At 38.7% G+C, this 15860-nt stretch overlaps 1 protein-coding gene across 2 annotated transcripts in view; it reads left to right on the plus strand.

Moving 5' to 3' along the window:
- GDAP2 (ganglioside induced differentiation associated protein 2) overlaps positions 1–15860 on the plus strand; it is a 66733-nt gene that overhangs the window by 14679 nt on the left and 36194 nt on the right. For both annotated transcript variants that reach the window (XM_065906077.1, XM_065906083.1), the window contains exons 4-7: positions 5115–5268; positions 5662–5750; positions 11114–11190; positions 14673–14832. In XM_065906077.1, the coding sequence (XP_065762149.1) occupies positions 5115–5268; positions 5662–5750; positions 11114–11190; positions 14673–14832 (480 nt within the window). The remainder of the gene's footprint in view (positions 1–5114; positions 5269–5661; positions 5751–11113; positions 11191–14672; positions 14833–15860) is intronic.

The raw sequence follows: 15860 nt of genomic DNA on the forward strand, positions 1-15860 counted from the left end.
ATCCAGACAGAAAACTAGTAAGGAGACAGCAGGCCTGAATCACAGTATGGTTCAAATGAACCTAACAGACATGTACAAAAAATATCAGAATACACATTCTTCTCAAGCATACATGGGACATTCTCTCTGGTAAATTATATTAGGCCACAAAGCAAATCTTATCAAATTTAAGAAGACTGAAATCATGCAAAGAATCTTTCCTGACCACAATGGTGTGAAACTAGAAATCAATAACAAAAGGAAAATGAAAAAAAATCCCAAGTATGTGGAAATTAAGCACCATACTTCTGAAAAACCATTGGATCAAAAGAGAAATCAGAAAACTATCTTGAGACAAAGAAAATAAAACATGCCAAACTTATGAAATGTAAAAAAAAATTTTTTAACCCAATTGTAAGAGAAATTTATAGCAATAGATGCCTACATTAAGAGAAGAGAAGAAGCTGAAGTTGAACAGTTCTATGAAGACTTACAAGACCTTTTAGAACTAGCACCAAAAAAAGATGTCCTTTTTATTATAGGGGACTGGAATGCAAAAGTAGGAAGTTAACAGGCAAATTTGGCCTTGGAGTACAGGATGAAGCAAGGGAAAGGCTAACAGAGTTTTGCCAAGAGAACGCACTGGTCATAGCAAACACCCTCTTCCAACAACACAAGAGAAGATGCTACACATGGACATCACCAGGTGGTCAACACCAAAATCAGATATTCTTTGCAGCCGAAGATGGAGAAGCTGTATACAGTCAGCAAAAACAAGACTGGGAGCTGACTGGGGCTCAGATCATGAACTCCTTATTGCCAAATTTAGTTCCTTGGACTGCAAAGAGATCCAGCCAGTCCATCATAAAGGAGATCAGTCCTGGGTCTTCATTGGAAGAACTGATGTTGAAACTGAACCTCCAATACTTTGGCCACCTGATGGGAAGAGCTGACTCATTTGAAAAGACCCTGATGCTGGGAAAGATTGAGGGCAGGAGGACAAGGGGATGACAGAGGATGAGATGGTTGGATGGCATCACCAACTCAACAGACATGAGTTTGGGTAGACTCTGGGAGTTGGTGATGGACAGGGAGGCCTGGTGTGCTACAGTTCATGGGGTCACAAAGATTTGGACATGACTGGGCGACTGAACTGAACTGAAGAAAACAATCTCAAACAGCCTAATTTTAAGCCTCAAGGAATTAGGGGAAAAAAAAAAAAGATCAGTCTAAACCTATAATTATCAAAGGGGGATGGAAATAATAAATATTAGAGCAGAAATAAAAGTTAGAAAATAAACAGTTGAAAAAAAGCAATAAAGAGTTGACTTTAAAACTAAAAAAATTAAAACAAGAAGAAATGTTTATCCAGACTAACCAAAGAGGGAAAAAGGACTCAAACAAAATTCTAAATGCAAGTGGAGATGAGTATCACAGCTAACACTATAGAAAGACAAAGGATTATAAACGACTAGTATGAACAGTTGTTTTCCAACATGTTGGATAACCTAGAAAAAACATAACTTCCTAGTAAACATGCAATTTACCAAGACTAAACCATGATTCAATAGAAAATCTGAATGGATGGAAAGAATAAGGAGTTTAAATCAGCAATCAAAAACCTCCCAACAAAGATTACCCATGACCTGGTGGCTTCCCTGGTGAATTATACCATATATATATACATATAGAGAAGAATAAATTTCAGTTCTTTTCAAACTCAGTCAAAAAGTCGAGTGCATAGTTCCAAACTTGTTTTACGAGGCCTGAAAACAAAGCCAGACAAGGAAACTACAAGAAAAGAAAATTACAGGCCTATATCCCTGATGAGTATAGACACAAAAACAGGATGGTAGCAAACCAAACACAGCAGCAATTTAATTATATCATCCTTTCAACAGATGAAGAAAAAGCATTTGACAAAATTCAGCACCTCTTTGATGATAAAAATTCTCAAAATATTTGATGTAGAGGAAACGTACCTCAACATAGCCAGAACAGTTAGACAAGAAAATGAAACAAAAGGCATCCAAATCCAAAAGAAGTAAAACCGTTACTGTGATATTGTTAATATCCACTCAAAGCCATCTATAGGTTCAGTACAATCCCTATCCACACCCCCGTGGTGTTTTTCACAGAAATAGATAAAACAATTCTAAAACCTTATGGGACTACAAATGACTCCAAATAGCCAAAGAAATCTTAAGAAAGAAGAGCAAAGGTCGAGGCAACACACTTCCTGATTTCAAACTATACTACAAAACTGTAATAATAAAACCAGTAACATCACTTGCCTTCCTCTGATGTAGTCCTTCATTTTTGTGAGTAAATCCACCATAAGATTTGTGAGAAAGGTGGAATGGGGCAAAACTATTGAGATCTTACTTCTACCTTCAAACTTAATTGGTAGTTTGGGTGGAAATAAGATTCTGGATTAGAAATTATTTTTCAGACTTTTGAAGGCATTGCTCCATTGTTTTCTGTTTTCATTATTGCTCTTGAAAAATGTGATGTTATTATTCCAGATTCTTTGTATGTTACTGGTTTATTTTCTGGAAACCTTTATGATCTCATCTTTATTTCTGATGTTCTTTTATTGTAATTTAAGTGATGTGGTGTGGTCTAGTTTGGTTATTCCATACGCTCTTTGAGTCTACAAACTTATATCTTTCCATTATAGTAAATTTCTTGTTTTATTTCCTTAATAATTTCCTTCCCTCTGTATTCTCTGTTCTGTCTTTGAAGAAACCTGATTGAATCTGTACCTCCCGTTTCATCCTCCAAGTTTTATATCTGTTACCTCTTGTCTTCCATCTGTTTGTCTTCTGGTAGATCCCCTTAACTTTAACTTTGACTTGTCTATTGAACTTTTTATGCCTGCTGTTATATTTTTCACTTAGTTATAACAATTAGATAAGTGCCTTTTCCTGTTCTCTGAATATTTCTTTTTTTAAATATAACCTTCTGCTTTTGTTTCAGATGTACTGTTTTCTTTATCTCTCCAAGAGCAGTAATTATGGTGTTAGGTGTTTTTTGCTCATTTTTAAATTTTCCTTCCCAATATTGTCTTCTTTTTTTTTTTTTTTCTGGCTGCTCTGAGTCTTTGTCATGGTGCATGGGCTTTATCTAGTTGTGGTACAAAGGCTTCTCATTGTGGCATGTGGGCATAGTTGCTCCATGGCATGTGGGATCTTAGTTCCCTGACCAGGGATCAAATCAACGTCCCCTGCATTGGAAAACAGATTCTTAGCTACTGAACCACCAAGGAAGTCCCAACATTGTCTGTGAAAGAGGGAGAGTGAAAAAGCTGTCTTAAATCCCAGCATTAAAAAAAACTAAGATCATGGCATCTGGTTCCATCACTTCATGGCAAATAGAAGGGGAAAAGTGGAAGCAATGACAGATTTTATTTTCTTGGGCTCCAAAATCTCTGTGGACAATGACTGCAGCCGTGAAAATAAAAGACATTTGCCCCTTGGAAGGAAAGCTATGCAGACCTAGTCAGCATGTTAAGAAGCAGAGACATCACTTTGCCAACAAAGATCAGTATATTCAGAGCTATGGTTTTTCCAGTAGCATTGTACAGGGGTAAGAGTTGGACCCTAAAGAAGGCTGAGCAGCAAAGAATTGATGCTTTTGAATTGTGCTGGAGAAGACTCTTGAGAGTCCCTTGGACTGCAGGAACATCAGACCAGTCCATCCTAGAGGAAATCAGTCCTGAATATTCATTGGAAGGACTGATGCTGAAGTTGAAACTCCAGTGCTTTGGCCACCTGATGCGAAGAGCCAACTCGTTGGAAAAGACCCTGATTCTGGGAAAGTTGAAGGCAAAAGGAGAAGGGGACAGCAGAGGATGAGATAGTTAGATAGCAACACTGATGCAATGGACATGGATTTGAGCAAACTTCAGGAGATAGTGGAAGACAGAGGAGCCTGGCTTGCTGCAGTCCGTGGGGTTGTGAAGAGTTGGACATGGCTTAGTAACTGAACAGCAACAGAAACAGTTCCTCACTTCTGGTGATCCTCAAGTGTCAGCTTACTCAGCATGGAAGAATTGAGAAGCTGCTGGGAAGCTTTGTGAGCACAGGCAGGGGTCATTAATTGCTTGGTGGATCTTAAAGCAGATGATGAGCAGGAACCCTGTTGTTTCATTGTTGTTTCATCCCTAATTTATCAGAATCCGTAGGCCTTTTGGTTTGAGCCTCTTAGTTTCCTGAAAGAGAATCTTCCAAGGGTGTAAACATGAATGTCTGTGTTAGAAGCCAGTTAGGAGCAGAGATCTGGAGCTATTACTCTAAGTATAACACTTTAATGAAATCCCGTCTTTTCAGCCGTGCCTGGGGTTCTGGAGTTCAGAAACTCTCTAGTTCAGTATCTGCTGAGAGTAAACCTTCCTTTGTGGTGGTGGTAAAGAAATCACCTCACTGTACTGGCTGAGTGAGAGGTTGTTGCAGATTGAATGTTTTTATACAGACTTTTAACTCAGACTCTTTTTAGTCCCACTTCACATTATAGTCTTTAGAAGTTCTTAGGACCTCCAATTTCTGAGCCTTTCTAGTGTTCTTCAATAATAACAGCAACAATAATATTAATAGCTAATTTCTGAATTCACTTTGCATATATTAATAACTCATTTAATCCTGAGAATTAAGTACTACTAGTATTTCTCTTATATAGGAAATTGGAGGCCAAACCTTTGTCCAAAGTGTCGTAGCAGGAACATGGTAGATTCAGGATTTGAATCAGACCAGTTTGTCTTCTCTCCAACACTGCCTTGCAGAGCACACCAGTCTGCTTCATACTGGTCATCCCATTTCTGCAAGCAGTTAGATTTCTCTGCTTTGCTTAATCAGTTGCTTCTAGTCCACTGACTTTATTCCTTCCAAAATTTTGTTGGTGTTTTTTTTCTGCTTCATGTTCTCTCCCACCGTCTTTGTCTCCATTTTTGTACCTGTTGTATCACTTTACTGTCATTTGGTGATTAGAGACAAATATTTGTGTTCAGTCCATATTTTTAACTGAAATTTCTCGAAGTTCTTAATACTTTCTCTGTTTCATGCATTGTTCTGTTGGTTTGCTGTTGTTCTTGTTTTTCCGAACAACTCCGTGACTTACATATTCTCCATTATTCCCAGGTTGCCGGACCGGTGAAGCAAAATTGACCAAAGGATTTAATCTAGCCGCCCGGTTTATCATTCATACGGTGGGACCTAAATACAAGAGCCGCTATCGCACCGCTGCTGAGAGTTCTCTGTACAGCTGCTACAGGAACGTCCTCCAGCTGGCAAAGTACGGCTCACTCAGTCCCTAGACAGAGCACGCCATGTGTTGTTAAAGTGAAACCTAGCTTTGAAAGTCACATTTTGAGGAATTTAGATAATTTAGGTGGACCCTGAAAGTAGAATTCATCATCTTCTCAAACTTGACAGAATAAAAGGAGTGGATTTAGGTGACTTGGGAATTTAACCTGTTCCCATTTCACTTAGTTCCCATTTTACTCAGAATGTGTTTCCCCCAAATGGTGCTGTTAAGTTATATATTAATATAATTATTACATAGTGCAATTGGGTTAACTGTGGCAGATTTGTTGAAGGGACAGGGAAGGGGAAATAAAGCTGCCTTTTTTGTTTAGTTATTCTGAAGGTTTGTAGTATAATTTTTGTGTTTTCTGTTTGATTGCAGAGAGCAGTCCATGTCCTCTGTTGGATTCTGTGTCATCAACTCTGCAAAACGAGGATACCCTTTAGAGGATGCAACACACATAGCACTTCGTAAGTAATGTTAGAGAAACTATGTAAATTAGCATAACATTTCCTAAGTAGGATGGGGAATGCTGTACATAAATTGAATTTTAAAAGAAAAGCTTTTTATCAGTAGTTAAATAATTATAGCTAAAGAAGGTTTGTTGATTAACTGATCATGGCACCCTGGTGGGAAGTTTGTACTGACAGATTGCAGAGCTCTCAGTTTACTTTCTAGGTTTGACATTTTAATCCATTTGAATAAAGGCTTAGAAAAGTTACCTATTAAGTTTGAAAAATGATACCAAGCTGAGACACATTTGGTATTCAAATCATAATTCAGAATAATCTTAGCAGATTGCAACAATGATGTCAAAACAGATTTTATAATATCAGAATGATATAGCACTTTGCAGTTTAAACAATATTTCACATGTGCTATTTAAATATAAAACCCTGCATTTAGGTTTTAAAGACTAGACTCAATCATTATGAGGCAGAATGTCATATATGTTATGTGAAAATATGATACTCAACTCTAGGGAGTCCCTGATCTTACTGTCTTATATAGGTTCAGACCACATATCAAGTTTTGTATATAGTTCTCCATGTCATATCTCATGAGTCTGACAAATTGGAGGGCAAACAATTTGACACATTAGTGGTATTTCTTCTGAAGAAGAGCATGGTCTTAGCATGCATAGTACCCAGATGTCTCAAGGAGTCTTGTGTGGACATTTTTAGAGCAGTAGTTCTTAGCCTTTTTGGAAGTCGTCATAAACTATAATAAGCACCTGATGAAAGAAAGCTGTGGACCCTTTCCCAGAGTAATGTACATACGTAGGACATTTACATGCTCTTTCAGGAAGTTCACACATCCTTGTAAAGATCGTAGGTAAGATGTGCAACTTTACAGGATAGGTCTAAGACCAAGTGACAGGGAAGATTTGGTCCCACCTGAGATGGACTGTCTGCAATAGAAAGGCATTTTAAGTGAATTTTTTGTCATTCAGAATGTTCACACCCAGGCTGAATGATCATTTTATTTGGGAAGGATACTATACGAGATCATTTTACAACCCCTTTCTATTTCTGGAATTTAAAGATGGGAAGCTGGAAGTCTTATATTCACCAAAAAATTACATAAGTGTGTGAATGTTGAAATTATTATTCCTATTACTAGGTTATATGTCTAGAATTTAGAGTGAGAGCATATTCAATCTTAAATGTATTTAATGATTAGTTATTTCAAAAACAAAAATTCTTCTTAATCAAGGATTTTATAGTAAATTGATATATTTTATAGTTACAGCTTATATACATCATACTTATATTAAGTTTCTTGAGGAGCAGAGATTATTTCTTATCATCTGTGTGTTTCTAGTACTTTACAAATGGTCCTTGCTGAAGAAATACGTATCTTAAAAAGAGATAAAGAAATTCCATTTTATTTCTTCCATTAACCCTGAGCTTTAAATAGTATAGTATCTGTTTTACAAATAAAGAGGCTCAGAAATTTATCATGTTCTTAGAGTTATGCAACTCTAAGATATATACTCCTGGATATATTGGAACATATATCCAGGCCTTCTGATTCCCAAGCCTAGTAACCTGTGTCTTATACTACATAATTCATTATGCTTGAGTTAGGAAACTGCTTTGGTGGGAAACTACTATGTTATGGCTAGCCTGCATGTATTCTGAGTGATCCCTTACCAAAGCAAAGTTCCTGCCTCTATGTAATTCTTCCTGGCAAGGCTTTTGGCAGGTTTCAACTGTCTCTGGTTTCACTTAACCTGTGCCCTGTATCTCATAGCTTGAGATAGGCCTTTTGTGTCTTCATTTTTTAGTAAAGTAATCATATGGATTAGAATTTAAAGAGGCACCATTGTTTTGGAGAAAAGGCTCTGAAAAACAATTTAAGACTACTGTTTTTTGGTCCCAGTTCTGCTAATCTAATTCTAATTCTGTGGCCCCCAGAAAAGTCACTTGATGCAGTACCATAAAGGAGTCAGCTTTGAACAGTAATTGTAGAAACAGCAGATAAAGATCAAAAACAGGCATAAGGGACTTTGGTGAAGCAATTTCCAGAAATTTAGTTAGCACAAAGGAAATGTAAAGATTTAAGATAAGCATGTTAACTTGTATTTTAGAAGACCTGCTTGACTTACTACACCTTAAATCTAATAGCAAAACTATACCATTTCATTAAAAAATATACACACACACACACAAACACAATTGTGCCCTTTGCCCATATGCTTTCTGAGCACCTGGGAAATAAATGGCCTTTAGGTTTTTATAGCATATACAGGCCAAAAACAAATCTACGGATGTTACTCTTAAGTTCTTAGTTCCAAAAGCTGTCTCACTTATTAAACTATTATTGAAATTTATTTCATCTGAAGTCTAAGTAACATCTTCTTGATAGTTGTACCAAGGCTGTTTATCTTTTTATTTTTCCTTAGTTCATGTGCAGTTTAGTTTTTCTCCAGAAGAAACCTTAAAGAACCATCTGCATTTAGATAAATTTATTGGGTTATTTTCTCATTCAACAGAAGTCTGAGTGACTACTGTGTTCTAAGCTGTGCTGTTTAGTAGAGAATACAATGGTGAGAGAAAAAGGCAATGATATCTTTACTGTGTTCCCAGGTTGAAAATTTTAATGTCCTATATGTCATTCTCACCCGTTGTGAATGGTGAAAGTGCAGGTTGCTCAGTCGTGTCCGACTCTTTACAACCCCATAGACTATACAGTATATGGAATTCTCCAAGCCAGAATACTGGAGTGGGTGGCCTTTCCCTTCTCCAGGGGCTCTTCCCAACCCAGGAATCAAACCCAGGTCTCCCACATTGCAGATGGATTCTTTACCAGCTGAGCCACAAGGGAAACCCAAGAATGCTGGAGTAGGTAGCCTATCCCTTCTCCAGCTGATCTTCCCAACCCAGGAATTGAACCGGGGTCTCCCGTTGAACAGTTTTTACTAGAAGTTAGGCACTTGGCATTTTGATTGGTTGTAGAGTACTAAAACCATGTAGCCATGATAGCACTCTTTTTTTTTTTTTTCTCCTTTTTGCAGAATTACTTTTCTGAATGAACTCTGCTATTGAAAGAATTCAATTTGGTTACTAGTTAGTGTTGTATTTTGTCTTCCAAAGAAAATCCCACAGTTTTATGCTGGGAAACTATTGTGTTTAAACTTTAAAACTTGGTGTCAAAGTGAACAGGATGGAAGAAATTCTTAAAAAAAATTTTTTTTAATTATTAAAGCAGAACAGAGGGAAAGATGAGAAATTTGTCCCCAATGGAGAAAGAATTAGGAAGTTTTTCAGTCCTTCAACAAATGGGTCTCCTCTGTTAGGTTCTCGAGGTACAGTAGTGAAGAAGGCAGGCTATACTATGTCAATAACCAAAGCCATAAAATATTCATTCAGTTATTAGTTATTTTTGAATGATTGCTTGCCATATTCCTAAGGTGTGGTAGGCCTTAGTAATATTGATGTTAAGTTTACTTGACATTCAGAAAGCTCACAGTCTAGCTATAAACTGCTGTGAGAAGTTCACAAAAGGAGGGCTGTTCAGACAATCGTAGGGGTAATATAAGGACAGATCGCGTTATCTGCGAAGGAGATGGTCTTTGATTGGGTAATGGGAAATGAGCAGGCGTTCGCTAAGAGAGGGTCATGGTGGATAAAGGGTATTCTAGTCAAAGGCAACCATGAAAGCAGAGGCAGGGAAATATCACAGCAAGCAGCATATTCTGAGTCCAGCAAAGAAGCCAGTGGCTGAAGCTTATGCTATAGTTGGAAATAGAACTAAGGGGTGGAGGTGGAAGGGTAGTTAGTGGTCAGTGTGGAGAGCCATGCTGGGGCCTTTGGATCTGAACCTTTAAGCAGTGTGGAGCCATCAAAAATGTTTAGCAAAGTGGGTAACATAAGATAATTTAGGGGCAACAGTGACTATGCAGGCTTGGAAAAGAGAAACAAGAGAGCAGTTGAGAGCCTATTGCCAAAGTGTTTGTAAGCATTGAGAGCCTGAGAGCAGCTGGAAGAGAGCAGGAATGGCTGTGAGAAATATTAGCAGTAGAATATAAAGTACATGATAACCCATTGAAAGTACAGGATGAAGGAAGACGTGAAGGAAGTGTCAAGAAAATTCAGGATCCTAGCTTAGGTGAGGGGTTGGATGTCACTGTGTAACTGAAATAAGGAGTGCGGTAAAGGAGCAGCAGTGTGGGGAGAAGCGGAAGTCAGGTCTGGTCCTGTTGGGATCAGGTTGGGACATGTTGAGTTTGAGGTCTCAGTGGGGAGTAGGGAATTTCAGGGTTTTTTTGTTCATTGAGCAGAGTATAGAGAACAAACATGGATACCAAGGAGGAAATAGTAGTGGCGAGGGGGTAGAAAGGGATGAATCGGGAAATTGTTACTGACATATGTACACCACTATGTATAAAATAGTTAACTAATGGGGACCTACTGTGTAACACTACTCACGGCTCTGTGATAACCTAAATGGGAAGGAAACCAAAAAAAGAAGGGGTTTATATACACATGGCTGGCTGATTCACTTTCCCCTATAGCAGAAACTGACATAGCAGTGTGAAGCAGCTGTGCTCCAACTTAAAAAAGAAGAAAACAGTGTAAAAATTTGGGAGCCATCAGCATTTGGAGTACTATCTAAGCATCAAATTAGTGAGCTCAAGAAAATATATATATAAAGAAAACAAAAAACGTGGAGAGGACAACATTTTTAAAAGTTGGGGCATTAGCATCTAGAAAGAAATCGCCGGTAAGTTAAGGACTGAGAAAAGGCAACTTGGTCTCATTATTAGCAAGTTTAGAGAAAGAATAAGATAGAAGTGAAGAAAAAATAATTCAGTTTTGGTTTGATTGGATATTGAGAGGACCACCTGATGTAAAGAGGCGACTCACTGGAAAAGACCCTGATGCAGGGAAGGACTGAAAGCAAAGGAGAAGGGGGACGACAGAGGATGAGATGGTTGGATGGCATCAGCATCTGGAGTCAGCATCTTCTATGGCCAGCCTCTGTTTACTGGCAATAAAGCAGTAAATAAAACAAAACTCTTGCTGTTGTCTGGAGCTTTCATTCTAATGGATAGGGCAGGGACAGAGAGGGAGGATACACAATAAACAGGAAGCGTCACAAAATGTCTAAAATAGTTGCTGTGGAGGAAAGCAAAATCAAGGAAGAGTTTTTAGATAGGGTGACCTGGGCAGGCCTTACTGATAAGGTGTCATTGAGTACAAGCCTGAACGAATGGAGGAGTGATCCGTTACAAAAATAAAACTTGGAAGGGACTGATTTTTCTTCACACATAAGTAACTTCTCATTTATTATTATTTATTAATAATCTTTCTGTTATTTTCCTTAGGCACTGTAAGGAGATTCCTCGAAATTCATGGAGAGACTCTTGAAAAAGTAGTATTTGCTGTCTCTGAACTAGAAGAGGTATTTTGCTAATTATCTTGCATTAAGTCATATTTTCACTTGTGTTCGCCTTTGTGTCTTCATTATCTGTTAACTGAATTGCCAGCAGGCAAATCCTCATTATCTGTGCATATATCTGGCAGTGGGACTTACCATCATTGCCATGAAAGACTATATTAGAGACTAGAAGCAAGTCAAGAGGAAGCATTTTGTTCATATTTTTCACTGGTAAATTGTTATCACATAGTGAAACCTTACAAGGCGGAGCTGCTCTGATTTACTCACATGTTAGCTCTCAAGACATCTCAAGGCATTACCTTGTGACCTAAGCACTGGGCCCTTGGGCAGCAGAGCCGGAAAACAACCTCTGCTGGAAAAACCCTGGTGTCTGCCTGACCTGGAAGCAGGTGACAGGCTAGCCTAGTGGCGAGTATTGCGTAAGTTTTGAGGTTTGTGTTTCATTGTATGTGGTGAGGTGTATTATATTTCAACTTAATTTAGAGCTGTTTTAGGAAATTAGCTCTTTTTAAAATCTTAAGCTTTCTTCCGCTGTAGTGTTCTCTGTCCCATTCAGCTTGTATTATTTCTGGATTTTGTGTCCTTGGGCAAGTTGTTTAACCTCTGTGTGTTTGAATAAAATATGAATACTGATAGTACTTATATCACAGGAGTTTTATAATTAAAATGAATTAGTACATGTATTTCGCATATTTCTGTACTTCCATTCAGAGTATATATAGGTATATATGTGAGATATAAACCATCTTGAATTTGCTGAAGACAGACACATTTCCCATGTTTGCTGTATCTCTTCTTGTTTTACCTGGTTTACCTATTTATTCATTCTCTCAATGACCTTTTATTTTTGAATGTCTGGCGTATATCAGGTTTACTAGTCCCAGAACCTGACTACACCGCTGAATGAATCTCAATCGTTGTCCCCAAGAAACCCACTGTCTGTTGGTGGGGACAGACAAGTCAGATTAAGTTACAGTAATTGTGACAAGTGTACTAGTGGAAGCATGGGAGGGATAGGGGCACACAGCTCCAGTCTGGCATGGAGTTAGGAAATACTTCTTGGAGGAAGTGATATATGAGTTGAAATCATTGTAAAAGATAACTACGATTTTCCAGAAGAAGGGCAAATAATGGTAGTCATACAAGTACAGGCACACATGTAAGAAATAGCAGAAAGGGTATAATGTATTGCATAAAATGTGAGGCTGCTGCTGCTGTTAAGTCGCTTCAGTTGTGCGACCCCATAGACGGCAGCCCACCAGACTCCTCCGTCCCTGGGCTTCTCGAGGCAAGAACACTGGAGTGGGTTGCCATTTCCTTCTCCAGTGCTTGAAAGTGAAAAGTGGAAGTGAAGTCGCTCAATTGTGTTAGACTCTTTGCATCCCCATGGACTGTAGCCTACCAGGCTCCTCCATCCATGGGATTTTCCAGGCAAGAGTACTGGAGTGGGTTGCCATTTCCTTCTCCAAAATTTGAGGCTAGGAGTAGCAAAATGACAATCTGGCCGTTTCTCAGAAAGTTAGAGATTCCCCTCTATATGCAGAATAAAATTGAAAACATAAGTATTAGTTGCTCAGTCATGTCCGAACCTTTGTGACCCCATGGACTTTCACCCGCCAGGCTCCGCTGCCCATGGGAGTTCACGGGCAAGAATACTGGAGTGGGTTGCCATTTCCTTCTCCAGGGGGTCTTCCCCACCCAGGGATCGAACCTGGGTCTCCTCCATTGCAGGCAAAGTCTTTACTGTCTGAGCCACCAGGGAAGCCCATTGGAAACATATGTCTGCACAAAAACTTGCACACAGACATTTGTATCGGCAATATTCATGGTAACCAAAAAGTGGAACCACCTAAATGTCGTTAATGGATAGGTAGAGGTGCTATATACAAACAGTGGAATCTTACCAACCTATAAAAAAGTGTGGAGTGATGGTATATCCTGATGGATAGGGGGGTGTGGTATATACAAGCAGTGGAGTATTACTAACCTATAAAAAAAGTGTAGGGTGATGGTACATCGTATAGCATGGGTGAACCTCAGAAACATATGCCACATGAAAGAAACTGGACACAAAAAACCATATACCATATTCCATTTTAATGCAATGTGTTTTCTGAAATAGGCGAATCCACACAACAGAAAGGTTAGTGGTTGCCAGGGGCTGGGGGAGGGAGGGATGGAGAATGACCTAGCTAATGAATTTAGATTTCCTCTTTGAGATGATGAAATGTTCTGGAATTAATTGTGATGATTCCACAACTTCGTGAATATACTAAAACCCAGTGAATTGTATACTTTAAAATGTGAATTTTATGGTATGTGAATTTTATTTCGATTTTTTAAAAAGGCTACAAAGATGGTGTCTCCAGTCTTTTTTATTATTATTATTTTTTATATTGAGGTACAATTTTTTTTTTGATTGACTTACAATCCAGTCTTCTTATATGCCTCGTGAAATGAAAATGAAAGCCACTCAGTCGTGTCCAACTCTTTGCGACCCCATGAACTACACAGTCCTTGGAATTCTCCAGGCCAGAATACTAGAGTGGGTAGCCTTTCCCTTCTCCAGGGGATCTTCCCAACCAAGGTATCGAACCCAGGTCTCCCACATTGCAGGCAGATTCTTTACCAGCTGAGCCTATATGCCTCATATATATATTTATATGCATGAAAGATGATGCAGTGTTGTGGGTGACACAGTAAGGAGACTGATGAATAATGATTTCTTCAGTGATTTCACTGTCCTTCTAGGCAGTTCCATCATTCTTTTGGTTTCTTATTATTCTGTTTTAGTTTGTTATAGTTAGTGATAATAGATGAGTAATGATAAAATGACTCTAGGATGATGAGAAAAAGAAAAATGCTTCAAGACTGAGGAAAAGTAAGAGCACTAAGTATCCATAATGTGTTGTGGATTTAGAATGAGTCCAGTGGACCAACCTGTATGGAAATTATAAGATACAGTGAATTTTATTCTAATTTTTTTTAAGTAAGATATCTCTTTGTTGTTTGGGAAAGATATCTCTAAGAAAGAATAAAAGTCAGGAAATAGCGATCCTTTCAGAGAGAACTGTTTAAAAACAAAAATGTCAAAAATCAAATCTAGGTTGCATGGACCCTGATGGCACACTGAGGATTAAGGAAGTAGCGTCTGTGTCCGAGCTGACTCTTGAAAGACAGATGTCATTAGTGAGGTGAAGAAGGGGTCGGGGATGGGGGTCACAGGACATATCCACTCCAGGCTCAATGGCCTGGAGCTGTCAGGATCAGGACTCATGGGTCTGCTTGAGTGACTGACAAATCCTGGTCTTTGACACAAAAACTGACTGAGGGTCCCAGGCAGCATCCAGTCTGAGCTTAGACTTGCTGAGGTCTTAGTTCGTGATGGAGGCTGTCTTCACAGTATGTGGAGTGGTATGAGCACTGCTGATACCTGTTTCATCACTCCGGTATTTTTCACAGAATGTTTGGCTTTTCTTACACAGGCTACTTACCAAAAGCTGCTACCTCTGTACTTCCCAAGGTCACTGAAGGAGGAGAGTCGTTCGTTGCCATACCTACCTGCTGATATTGGCAATGCAGAAGGGGAGCCTGTGGTACCTGAACGGCAGATTAGAATAAGTGAAAAACCTGGTGCCCCGGAGGGTGAGTTCTCTCCTTTTCTTAACTTCCCTCTTCAGGAAGCAGAGGTATTGATAAACATCAGCCACCAAAGACATAGCAGGTTCAGCCTGTTCTTAAGGAAGCTTTTAGTGTGACACTAAGATCAAGACCAACTTAAGTGTTTTTAGAGTCTTATTCTTGTTAAGATTTACTCTTTAAATTATATATGTGATGTGAAGTCTTGTGTTAGGCAGTAGAGATTCAGAGGTGGGTATGACAACATTCGTACCCTCGTGAAGTTTATGGTTTCACACAGGACACTGTTGAGGAAACAATATATTATCATTAAAATTTTCAGCAGATTCAGCTATGTCCTCTGAAAGCCATACCTAAAACAAGAGTGCTGTAACCATGTGTTTTGCTTCTTTTGGTTACATACCAATGTAGATTGAAGTGATGGTAGAGCAGGGCAGGATGGGAGCCCCTCTGAGCTGTTCTGTGTGACAGCTTGTATTGATCTTCATGGATACATGTTCAAGATCATAGTTGGAGACATGCCTCACAAGCTTCATCACTGGGACCCGATCTGAAAATTAAGCGGTTTAAGAATTACTGTGAGATTTCTACTGTGAACACTTTTAAATGAGCATCAAGTTAAAATCTGTTGAAGGCTACTCATCTCTTTTGTTACCAATACACAAATTTAAATCAAATGCAGGGAATAATAAATGGTTTAGCATCAGAAAATGTCTGGTAACCAAGCTTTGCTGGAGGAATACTTTAGGGAGACTCTAGTAAAGTACAGCCTTGAAGTATGTCCAGCGTCATTTGGAAATCTTCAGAATTGTGACTGCCATGATAGAATATCATTTTTCTTAAATGCACAAAATGCATTTTGTATGAAAATGGGTAGTGAAGAGCAAAACCAGTTGAGGTGGCAGTGCTGGGTTGTCATTAGCCACAAGGTTCCCTTCTGTCCACCATCCTCAAACACTGCTTGACTTCCATCTGTATCTCACAAAAATATTCTTACCTCATAGGCTGTAGTTTTCATAAATATTTTCAGATAG

This window comes from Muntiacus reevesi, chromosome 1 (assembly GCF_963930625.1).
Source record: "Muntiacus reevesi chromosome 1, mMunRee1.1, whole genome shotgun sequence".
NCBI classification, from domain to species: Eukaryota; Metazoa; Chordata; class Mammalia; order Artiodactyla; family Cervidae; genus Muntiacus; species Muntiacus reevesi.